The following is an 11820-nucleotide window of genomic DNA, read 5'->3' as shown; positions in this document are numbered from 1 at the left end:
GACCGGCGCAGAGACATGGCGCGCAGCTGTGAACACTCTGGGTTTTTATTTTACCACTGGCCCAGCGGCACAGGCCCCTCGCGCGGGGACACCCACCTTTCCCCGGGGGGCCGAGGACGGGGATAGGAGAAACAGGTTCCGGCCCGGGAGCACTGGGAAGCAGAGGTGGGTCAGCCTGCTTCACTTGTCTCTGCTGAACATGTAGCGGACGAGGTCCACCACTCGGTTACTGTAGCCATATTCATTGTCGTACCTGGGGAGGGAGGGATGGAGGGGGTTCAGGGGATCCTTTCCGGCCACTCCCACTCTGCCCACCACGGTCTCTGACACCTTCCCCCTTTACCAGGAAATGAGCTTCACGAAGTTGTCGTTGAGCGCGATGCCGGCCTTAGCATCGAAGATAGACGAGTGGGTATCGCTAAGGAAGTCCGTGGACACGACCTGAACATCAGAATTTCAAAGATAAGCGTGGGTCGCAGAAGAGGGACCTTCAGGAGCTCAGTCTCTTGGGCGCACAGTATTTGATGGAGCCCCACTCTGTCCAGGTTCTGGGGACAGGGCATGAGGGAGACTCATGGGGGCATTGCATAGGGGCCTCATAGGGGCCAGGCTAAAGGATACAGACTGCAAACAGCCTTTGATGCTGCACCAACCGACATCTCTTCCTGGGAATCCTGCAAGGGGGATGAGTCGCTAGAGGCCCTTGAGGGAAGGTGGTGAGCCTGGCTCTGGACGACTAGGAGGATCTGGTCAGTTCCACCCCTCAGTAGGGTCTGAGGTGGAAGGAACTGGAGCAGGAGGGCCCTTGGGGGTTTGATCCTAGCACGGTGGAAGGCTACAGGAAGGTTTCCAGCTTTGAGGATGATGTGATCTGATTTCTTTAAGAGATCCCGGCAGCTTTGGGAGGGTGGACTTGAAGGAGCTAAAGCAGGGAGACAGCACCAAAGTGGACTGATGGAGCAGAGGGAGGTGATACCCATTCCTCACAGGGAAGGCCATGGGCTGTGGCCGGCCCAAAGCAAGTGATGAAAAATGGGAATCCTTGTCTTGTTCACTAAGCATGTGTTGAACACCTCCTGTATGCCAGGCCCTGGAAGATGGCTGGAAGTGAAAAAGGAGTCCCAAGGTCACTACTGTCTTGGAGTGTTCATGCTAGCGGAGCCAACAGTGACCATGAAATGACATTTCAGGTAAGGACAAGGGCCACAAAAAGAGGTAAGAGGTTTAAGTAGTGACTTGGAGAAGGTGAGGGCACACTATGTGGCTACTTGAGGGAAAAGCAGTCCAGACCAAAGGGGAGCGAGTACAGAGACCTGATTTGGTGGGGAGAGCTGACCTTCCCAGCCCTGCACGTCCTATCTTAATACGCTGCAAACAACTCCTTGGCGAATGGAAAACCATGCTCCCTCCCCAGAGGGCTCTTCCCAGGGTCCCTTCTCAGCTCCTACCTCATCTTCCGTATAGGCAAGGATGCCAGCCATGGGCCCCTTGGCTGCTGCTTTGATGGCGTCCTTGATGGCTGAGTATGGGGTAGGCTGGGCCAGGCGGCAGGTCAGGTCCACCACAGACACGTCTGGGGTTGGCACTCGGAATGCCATTCCTGTCAGCTTCCTGAAGAATCCCACAGCAGGGGCAGGAGTCAGAACCCAGGGGCCTCGCCACCATTCCCCCTTGTCTCTGCTTTCCCCACACTGGACACCTCCAGGGTTGGGGGCCAGTCCAGTCTTCCTGGGATGGGCCCCTGCCCCAGTTGCAGCCTCGTGCTCTCATACCCTTTGAGGTCTGGGATGACTTTGCCCACGGCCTTGGCAGCCCCCGTGGAGGCTGGGATGATGTTCTGGTGGGCGCCCCGTCCGTCTCGCCAGGCTTTCTTCGACGGCCCATCCACTGTCTTCTGGGTGGCCGTGTAGGAATGGACTGTGGTCTTGGGGAGGAAGAGGGCCAAGGTGAGGCCTTCCCGGCTCCTAGGCTTCTTCTTCCCAGGCCCAAGGTTAGTGGTCCAAGTGTGGAGGTTGGCAGGGCCACAACCACCCATCCACAGGAGGAGCACATGCAGGCAGGATCCAGAGTTCAAAGGATGTCACCACTGGTGGGCTTCTCCCCTCCCAGAAATCCAGCCTCTCCCTGTTAACTCCACACACGAAGCGAGTACGGGAGGAAGAGGTACAGGTTCCCAGCTGTGTCTCCTGCCCCACCCCCTTTCCCCAGCTTACCATCAGCCCTTCCAGAATCCCAAATCGTTCATGGATGACCTTGGCGAGGGGGGCCAGGCAGTTGGTGGTGCAGGATGCATTGCTGAAACAGCCAGGAGTGCCAGGGCACTGTGAGGTGAGCTGCAGAGCCACCCCTCCCCGCTTACCTGACCTTAAGGGTTTGCACACAGACTTGGTTTGCTGAAAACTTGGGCTGGGGATGAGGGAGCAGTGGGGAGTGGAAGCTCCCCAAGCATGTTCTGAGAACATTTCTAACTGATGGCTTTAGAGTAACATGAACAAGAGGGCTGCTAAGACCTTGGGAAGGAGAAGTGAAGTGAAGTGAAGACAGCACCAGGGGGCGAGGGGGAGTGGTGAGGGTGAGACGGATTCCTATCTCCCCCACCCCCCACCCCCAGGCTTGTCCTTCAGGCACACCCTGCAGAATATTGCTGCCCATACGTCGTTACCTGACGATTTTCATGGAGCTGGGGTTATATTCCTTTTCGTTCACCCCCATGACAAACATGGGTGCATCTGGAGAGGGCGCACAGATGACCACACGCTGGGCACCTGCCTCGATGTGGGCCTAGAGAAGAGGCAGAGAGTCACGAGGCACTTCGAGTGCCACCCCACCCAGGCAGCCCCGGGTGTCTCCTCCCAACTTACCTTAGTTTCCTCTAAGGACAGGTACACACCGGTGGCCTCCACCACAAAGGGGCTCCCGACAGACTTCCAGGGGATTTCTTTGGGTTGCTTGCTGTGGAGGGGCGGCAGCGCCGTCAGTCAGTCTCTCTGCTGCCTGGCCTCCCCTTCATAGTCCCTGGCCTTCACCATTTGAGCAAGGCTGACCCGAGGCCTTCCTGCCAGGCCATCTGGCAGGAATGAGTGGCTTCCTCGTCTCCCTGGGCACCACGCATGGTTCTCACTCTGTGGTCATCTGGCAGGTCCCCCTTTTCATCATCTGACCCAAGCAGCTCTTCTCTTATCCCCCCCTTCCCCTTTTTCTGCCTTCCAAGTTGGGGAAAGGGCCCTTCAACAAATTTCCTCTGCAGCAGTTGGGGACCTGGCATGCGGCAGAGTCAGTGACTCTGGAGACGCCAGCCCCCTCCCCTAGGTTGTCATGGGCCCTGCCCTCCTGCCCAGGGACCTGTTTTGAGGATTCTATTCATTCGTTCTTCAAGAAGTACTAAGTCTACCCAGGGGGCCAGGGCCTGTGCCCACAGGTGCCAGAGCAACAGTGGTACTGCAGACTGACAGGGCCCTCCCTGCGGGAGCGCTGCATGAGGCCTTGTGGGAGGAGGACCTTCCTGGTGCTCCCCGCACACCTCTGGCCCTTCTCCCCGCTCTGGCTGCGGTGGGTATGATCAGCATCCCCATCAGATACACGAGGAAACCAAGCTTCATTCTCTTGCCCAGGGTCATGCAACAGGAAGTGGGGGAGCAGGGTAAAGGACACACATAAGTCACACTGCTTGTGCAGACATGCCAGAGGGCATCCATGGTGCTGCGATGCAGAGCAGTGGGGAAGGGAGAAAAAGGACTGCAGTCACCAGAGAAGGCGGGGCACACATGGGGTGGCTGTGTGCAGGCGGAACAGCACTGGGAGGGTATCCTAGGGGACAGGGATCATGGTGCCCGGGCCCAGGAAGGAAAGGACTCTGTGTCTGAGCAACAACTGCTCTGCTGGAATCGAATTGTTTTTGTTGTCATGACTTCAAATTGGGGTCAGACAGCTTCTCTCATTCTGACTTTCCAGTCCTCACCTCCACCCATACCTGACCTGGCTGAGAGTGGACCTGCTGGGAAGAGCGCTGGGAAGGCCGTGGATCTTGCCTGCGGCTGGAGAGGGCTTGCAAGTGTGCATGTGTGAAAAATGGAAGGCAGCCACAGGGCCAGCAGTGGCTAATTTACCTTAGATAAAGTAGATTTACTGATTCCCATTTTATACATTTTAATTTTTTTTTTTTTTTGGGTATTTTGAAAATGTATTTGAAGCTTAGTAAACATCTAGTTGTTACTGATTTTGACTTACTAGATTCTAAACATTATCTTTAAGGGACTTCCCTGGTGGTCCAGTGGTTAAGAATCCACTTTGCAATGCAGGGGACATGAGTTTGAGTCCTAAGGTAGGGGAACTAAGATCCCACATGCAGCAGGTCAACTAAGCCCACGTATGGCAACCACTGAGCCCGTGGGCTGCAACCAAGACCTAAGGTAACCAAATAAATATTTAAAAAAGCACAAATACATCTTTAGATGAAGGACGAGTGTTTGTATCAGTGAGAACTGGGTGAAGTGGGTTCTAAGAGGTGCTGGAGCAGGGTTCCAAGAGGTTGATCGCCAGTGTGTCTTTGGTGACATGGGGCTGGGGCATGGGGCACATAGTTGGTGGGGAACCCCGTCAGCAGCTGGGATTTTGTTTGTGGGGTGATGGGAAAGCCACTGGAGGATTTAAGTGGGGATGGGGGGTAACCAGTCCAGCTGTTTAAGAAGGCTTCTGTGGCTGCTGTGTAGGTACTGAATGGAAGTAGTTGGCTAGATGGTGATGCCGTTTCCTGGGCAGGGGGATAAATAGATTGAAGGGTTGAAGGATAATCAAGAGTTGAATTTTAGACAGGTTGAGCTGATACGCCTCAGAGAAAACACACACATGTGTATTAAATAAAAGTATTTTGAGTACAGTGGGACATCTTTCTAGATTAGTGCTTCCCCATTCTAGGGGTCAGGGGCTTCTCCAAGATTGCCTCTCCAAACCAGTACCTGGAAGCATATGCACATGCAGTTTGGGGGATTACAAATTGAACCCTACATGAGAGGCTGGAATCCCCTTCTAATCACCTCTACAACCCCTACATTAATATGTTGCAGGTTGGCATCAGACAGCTGCCCTTACCACTGGAAGACACTGATCTCATTGTTATCGACGACCAGTTGTCCATTCTTGTGTTCCACGTTCCCCTTGTATCGACCATGGGTGGAGTCATACTTAAACATGTACACCTGCAGGAGACAGAAGGACTTCTAGTCCTGGAGTGGATGGGGAGTGAGCATCTCTAGGGACCAGGGCCCCCCACCCCCCGTGAGAGGTCCACAGGGCAGCTGGGAGCCTTCCACAGAGGTCCCCCGAACCCCTTTGCCACTCTGGTCCCACTGTCTCCCACCCTGCCTTTTGTCTGCTGCTCACCATATATTCCAGGTCAATGAATGGGTCATTCACTGCTACCACCTTAATGCCCTTCTCCATGCAGGCACGCAGCACTAGACGACCGATGCGTCCGAATCTGCCAGGGAGAAGGTTGGGGGTTTGTCCTCAGAGTCCCCAGTCAGCAGGCAGAGGAGGGGGGTGGGAGGGAGGGGCTAAAAGAGGCCTGCTCGGGGACTGGGTGGGATGTCTCAGTCTGGGGAAGACGGTCCCATCCCTGTGCGGGCCGGTGTCATTTTGCTCACAGGATCTCGCCCGTTTCCACCGCTTTATGTGTTTCTCTGCCCCTCTGTCCTCACCCCTATTCCTCACTTCATAGCTGGACGCATCCTGTAGAACCTCAGGTCAGATTATCGAGCTGAAAAATGAAAACCTCTATCCCCGTCTATCAGTAAAACCAGATCCAAACTCCTGATCATGGTCCTTCAGGCCCCTGTGTGGCTTTCCACCATCCTCCGTCCTCTTCTCCCTTGCTTGTGCCACCCCCCACCAGCTGTGCTGAATTCCTGCCTGTCCTTAGAACACTGAGCTGCCCTCTACACCCCTTAGCCATTGCTTGCTGCCCCATTGTCACTCAGAGCATGGTCGGACTCCAGTGTCACTTCCCAGAGGCCTTCCTTGAGTCCCTGGCTAACATAGCCCTCTTCAGTCTTACTCTTCTCCCAAGTTCCACACTGTTCACCACTGAGCTGCCGTGTGCTGTAATCATTGACTTTCTACCCAAATGTGAGCTCTCTGAAGGTGAAGCCCTCTTGACTTTATCCCTGTGTTTCTCCAGGACGGGCAGGATGAAAGCATTGGTAAGACATGAGGAAATGCCCCCTTTAGCAATAGAGTGTCGTTGTTTAGTCGCTATGTCATGTCCGACTCTGTGGCCCCATGGACTGTAGCCCACCAGGCTCCTCTGTCTATGTCCATGGGATTTCCCAGGCAAGAATACTGGAATAGGTTGCCATTTCCTTCTTCACGGGATCTTCCCAACCCTGGGATTAAACCCAGGTCTCCTGTATTGCAGGCAGATGAACCACCAGGGAAGCCCAATGGGGTAGAGCTTTAGGGGTAGGCCCTAAAGCTTTGGGAACCGCTCAGGGGTGACTCACCCATTGATGCCAACTATCAGCTCCCGAACCTTCTTAGGTGCAGGAGGGGGTGGCGGTGGTGGAGGTGGTGGGACTTCCTCCTTGATTGGCTCCGGCTGGGGCGGGGGCTCACGCTGTGTTTCAACCCTGGGCTCTGGTGGGGGCGGTGCTCTGGTTACTGTTGGGAGCAGGCGAGAGGGACAATGAGCTAATGAGCTGTACCATCACTGCGGCAGAACAAGCCATCTTTGCCACTCAGGATCTGCTGCTGGCTTCTGTCGAGCCCAGTGTTCCCCAAACTACCCAATCCACAGAGAGGATAGGGGGTGGGCTTGCTTTAAAATATCAGTGCCAGGGCCTCTTCCCTGGGGATTCTAACTCAGTGGATGTGTATTTTTTAACAACTGCTTGGGGTGATGGTCTCTGTGCCTTGTGTTCCTCCTCTGTAAAATGGAGATGATAATGGTACTTCTTTCAGAGGATTGCTGTAAGGATTAAATGAGGTGACACAGTAGTGCTTACAAGAGAGTCTAGGAAACATGCCACACACAATATTTTGAAGATTGTTTCCCAAACTTATCTGATAATTGATCTAGTCCAGTGGTCCCCAAACTGTAAGGATCCTTTTGGTAAGGATCATGGGAAGACCTCTTCCTAGGGAAATCTGACTCAGCGGGTCTGCACTGAGCCCCAGGAATCCTGTTTCCAAGGTGATTCTTATCCTCGGAAACAGAAGTCCATTGTAACATATGAAGTGAATGGAAACCCCTATCAGCTTCTGCTTCTCCAAACATACATGTCCACATCCATACTGTGTTTAAAACATGCTTGAAGCTGTGTTGTCTGAGCTACAGTTTGAGGGTTTGATGTGGGGAGGAGGGACCTGGTGGAGACAGCAGTCAAGGGAGCCTGGCTGGCAGAGGGTTTCAAGCTGGGGGTCAGGCCTGGATGTCAGCCCTGGCTCAGCCACCTGCCAGCTGAGTTGTCTTGAGCAAGGTAATGAAACTAGCCTGTTTCCTGGTGTCACACCTGACCCTTCACCTGGGGGCTACTGTGAGGACTCAGCGAGATCTCAAGGCACAATCGGTGCTGGTTTTAAGAGAGGGGAGAACGTCTGACACTAAGTGTATTCGTGAGGAAAGGGAAGGGAAGGGATTGGAGAGAGCCTGGAGGATGAAGGTTGGAGTTGTGTTTGGCACCAGAATCAAAGGGACTTTGCAGGGGGTGGGATTAGGAGCTGGGGGTCAGCTGACCTCTCTTCTAATCTCTCCAGTCTGCCAAAGACCTTGTGACCTGAGGCTGGGTTGTGTGTGTTTCCAGTACCGCTACAAGTTCATAAAACTATTGGTCAGTGTTTATTGGTGACCTTAAGAATGTCTGTATTCGTGGGGGTTCTGTTTCTGCTCTCGTGAAAAGGGGCATTTCTTCATATGGTGAAGAGTAGGGATCTGAGCCTGCTCTGTGACCTTTCAGGAGAAACCCTAGCTGGTCCTTTTGCAACTTCCCCCAGGCTTGCCTTCTTCCCTCTGCTCCTGGATCGGGTACATGGGCTGGGAAGGAAGAGCCTGGGGCAGCTTCGGTGATGAAGCCTCACCCGGTAGGTGAAACACAGTACTGGGCGCGCTATCAATTATTTACAATGACGCTCCCATTTCCTGGTGCCACCAAGGCTAGATGCTGTGCTGAGCTCTTCACGTGCATCAGCTCACTGAATCCTGTGAGGTATGCGCTGTACACCCACTTTGCCGAGGGGAAACCCACGACTGAGATCACTGAGCGAGTGATAAGCAGGGAGGGGGGTTCAAGGTCTACAGGCTCGTTCCAGGGTCTCCAGGACTCTGGAACCCCGCCCAAGCCCCACCCACCGCGGCCCTGCCCACCCCCCTGAGGTGCGGAGGCTGCGGGCCGCCTAGCCCTCAGTCGGTAAGGGGGCGGGCGGGAAGGGGGTGAAGATCCCGGGTGCCGCCTCGTAGACCCGGCTCCTGCCTTCACCCATGCCGGTTTCTACCCTTCCATGGCGCTATTGGCGCAAAGCCCAGCCTGGAGGCGGGGGTCCCCTTTCCCTCCACCACCGTCATAGAACGCACTTTGCCCGCAAACCAGGTGGTGAGGAGGGTGGGGCTGTGGGGAGCGAGGGCAGCGGCTCCGGATGGAAGAGCCCCGACCGGCAAGTGGTCCCTCACCCCGCACCGCCTGTCCGGCTCCTGGTGGACGCTACCAGGGCGCCCCCCGCCGGCAGGGGCTCGGACCCACCGCCCTTTCTTCCCTCCCGGGGGTCGCTCCGCCACCTCCCTCACCAGGGCACGGCTGTCGCAGCAGCTGGACAACGGTGACATTGGTGAGGATGACGTCGCGTTTCGACATGGCCTTCTAAGGTTTCATGGCCCAGCTAGCCGCCCTGGCACTCGCCGCGGTGTTACTGCTTGACGGGGCTCGGGGCTGGAGGGACCGGAACTTCTTTCCGTGACGTCCTGTGACGTCACAGAGGAGCCTGTGCGAAGGCCCAATCCCAGTCGAGGCACGTGGCTGCGGCCATGTACCACCCTTCCAAGACCACCCCTGGCCTCTCGAATGGAATCCAACATTTTGCACTGATCTTAAAAGCCCTTTCTCTGTTCTTTCTTCTCCTTGGGCACACAGGCTCTATGCTCTTCTGGACCCTCCTCTGGATAGTTATCCTCGCTATTTCTTTTTGCCTGGAAGTCCTGTATTTATTCATTCGTTCTGGTATTCATTCAAGTTCTTCCCTTGGCAGCCTCTTGGTTTCCCTCAGGTGCTACACTCTAAGAGAGTTCCTCCTAACTCCACATCTAAAGTTCTCTCCTTTCTCAGCCACTACCTGCCATGACCATTAATTACTCCTGTCATCCAGGAATCTTTGTTTGACTTACCACCCTGGGTTACATATGAAAATGTGCCAAACTGCTCTAGGGTTATACTCTATAATTTTCTTTTCCTCCCGGCATATGTCTCTCTATAAAGATCATTTTATTTATCCTTTTTTTTTTTTTCTTGCGAATTGTCTCTGCCCATTAGAGGACTTGTCTGCCTTCGTCACTTTTATATCCCATTGACTAGAAGAATGATACTTAAAAGGTGCTTGCTCAAAAAATAATTCCAGGATGAATGAATAAATGTAACCTCCTGAGGTTTCTTCTGATGCCCAATCTTGAGTCCTGTCCTCTCGCACATGCTCTTCTTTTCCTGATGGCTTTTCATGTATTTAGTTCCCCATGATGCAGTTACTCCTTTACTTGTTCATTGTCTCCCTGTTGGGCCCATTGTTTTCTGTTTTGTTCATCACTGGTCCTCCAGCTCCTGTGCCTGACACAAAGCAGGCTTTCATTAAACATTCTGGGAAGAACACATGGACCGATGGCTCCCTTCCCCCAAAGCATGGGGTGTGGGGGCTTGCTTGCCTGCTCATCTGTGACTCACAGGCAGGCACCTTCACCTGTAGGGCCAGTTGACACACAGTTGTGACCAAGATTTCGGGGGGATTTGGGCCAGGAGGGAGTCATCATCCCAGAGAGAGGTGTGGAAGCAAGAAAGGGCAGAATGACATAACCTCTTCCTTCCCCTAACCTCCATAAGGACTCAGTTTGCTAAGCATCTGCCATGAGACAGAGCAAGGGTGAGGCCCTCCTGCTTGGATGAGAAAGGTGAAACTGAAAATAAGTTGAGTGAACAGTTGGGGAGATGTCAACAAACCCAGACCAAAAAAGAGAACAGAGCTGGGGGGTACCAAATTTAACATGTATAGTCTAGGTGGAGGAAGTGTGCACAAATAAAACCAGGACTGAAAAGGGACCGATTTTGTATGCCTTTACAATAATAGATATGAACAACTAGATGCAGTTAAAATGTTCTTAGAAAATATGAGGGATCAAAACTGGTACAAAAAGAAATGGCGGGACTTCTCTGGTCTGGGAAGATCCCACAAGCCTTGGGACAATTAAGCCCGTGCAACGCAACTACTGTGCACAGTAACTGCTGAAGCCCACGAGCCCTGGATATTGAGCTCCACAACCAGAGAAGCCACCGCAATGAGAAGCCTGCACACTGCAACTAGAGAAAACACATGCCCAGCAACACAGACCCAGTGCCACCAAAAAAAAAAAAAAAAAAAAAAAAAGGAAATGGCAAATCTGTGGAGGCCAATAACAAGAGAAGAAACAAGGAGTTAAGATCTGTCCTCCCAAAGGGTGACTCAGATCCCAATGATTTTATGGGCAAGATGTGCTGAGGCCCTGGGAACAAATATTCGCCATTCTACAGGACCTAGTGCAGAGCCTAAGTGAAGCTGGGAAGCCTAGTGGCAGCTCCTGTGCTGAGGCACTCCGGGTAGGGCCTGGGCTCTGAGGCCCCATGGAGTGGCAGGCACACTGTGTGTACCCACATTGCACACTTCATGGGAGTGCTGTGGGGGTGCTGTGACAGCTCAGCTCCTGAAACCTCCACTACTCACTCGAGGAAACAGCGGAGAAAGGACAACTCCAGGTTAATCTCATATACGGACATAGATGCCAAAGTCCTGAGTTAAATAGTGCAAGTGAGAATGAATGGTTTTTCCAGTAGTCATGTATGGATGTGAGAGTTGGACCATAAAGAAGGTTGAGCATGAAGAATTGATGCTTTTGAACTGTGGTGTTGGAGAAGACTCTTGAGAGTCCCTTGGGAAGTAAGGAGATCAAACCAGTCAGTCCTAAAGGAAATCAACCCTGAATATTGATTGAAAAAACTGATGCTGAAGCTGAAGCTCCAATACTTTGGCCACCTGATGCAAAGAGCTGACTCATTGGAAAATACCCTGATGCTGGGGAAGATTGAGGGCAGGTGGAGAAGGGGGCGACAGAGGACGAGATGGTTGTATGGCATCACCAACTCAATGGACATGAGTTTGAGCAAAGATAGTGAAGAACAGGGAAGCCTGATGTGTTGCAGTCCATGGGGTCACAAAGAGTCGGACATGACTGAGTGACTGAACAACAACAATGAGAACTATGCACTGAAGAGAAGGATGGAGACTGACAGAAGATGGTAGGATGGGGCGGGGCGGAGAGAAAGGGAGTACATTTCTGAAGGAGAAACCCCACCTCTCAATCTCGGGGCAGATTAAGATTCTGAAGCTCACCCTTCCCCACCTAGCAACCTCCTGGCCTGGGGAACTCCCTCATTGTGGTGCGGGACAAGGGCAGGAAAGCCACACCTGGGGTTGCCCAGAGATTTGACTTTATCCTTGGACTGTGAAACCAACTTGGTAAGCTCAAGCTTGGAGAGGTGGCACAATTAATCATGGTCTATGGGCAGAGCCTAGAGAAGAGAAGGCAGAAACTCCTGGCTT

General features: G+C 53.2%; 1 protein-coding gene across 1 annotated transcript; it reads right to left on the bottom strand.

Annotated features, from left to right (window-relative positions):
* Window positions 1-29: 29 nt before the first annotated feature.
* On the bottom strand, window positions 30-8908 carry GAPDHS (glyceraldehyde-3-phosphate dehydrogenase, spermatogenic). The gene is made up of 11 exons (XM_006068806.3): window positions 8774-8908; window positions 6498-6654; window positions 5380-5476; window positions 5089-5195; window positions 2862-2952; window positions 2663-2781; window positions 2214-2295; window positions 1773-1924; window positions 1449-1611; window positions 344-441; window positions 30-253 (listed from the first exon to the last, which is right to left on the bottom strand). Exons 1-11 carry the CDS (start codon window positions 8838-8840, stop codon window positions 181-183), a joined length of 1206 nt encoding a protein of 401 aa, XP_006068868.1. The 5' UTR covers window positions 8841-8908; the 3' UTR covers window positions 30-180.
* Between the last annotated feature and the right edge of the window lie 2912 nt (window positions 8909-11820).

This window comes from Bubalus bubalis, chromosome 18 (genome assembly GCF_019923935.1).
Source record: "Bubalus bubalis isolate 160015118507 breed Murrah chromosome 18, NDDB_SH_1, whole genome shotgun sequence".
Lineage (NCBI taxonomy): Eukaryota > Metazoa > Chordata > Mammalia > Artiodactyla > Bovidae > Bubalus > Bubalus bubalis.
Note: the sequence above shows the minus strand (reverse complement) of the source record. Positions and strands in the feature narration are given on the sequence as shown.

Bases quoted from the DNA above. Each gene is read 5' to 3' on its own strand.
- GAPDHS (XM_006068806.3), bottom strand. From the start codon at position 8,840: ATGTCGAAACGCGACGTCATCCTCACCAATGTCACCGTTGTCCAGCTG. The intron at 2,953-5,088 runs GTAAGGGCAGCT...GCCCCTCCACAG, and splicing joins GAGATCAGTGTCTTCCAGTG to CAAGCAACCCAAAGAAATCC. The intron at 1,925-2,213 runs GTAAGCTGGGGA...TTCCTCCCCAAG, and splicing joins GGATTCTGGAAGGGCTGATG to ACCACAGTCCATTCCTACAC.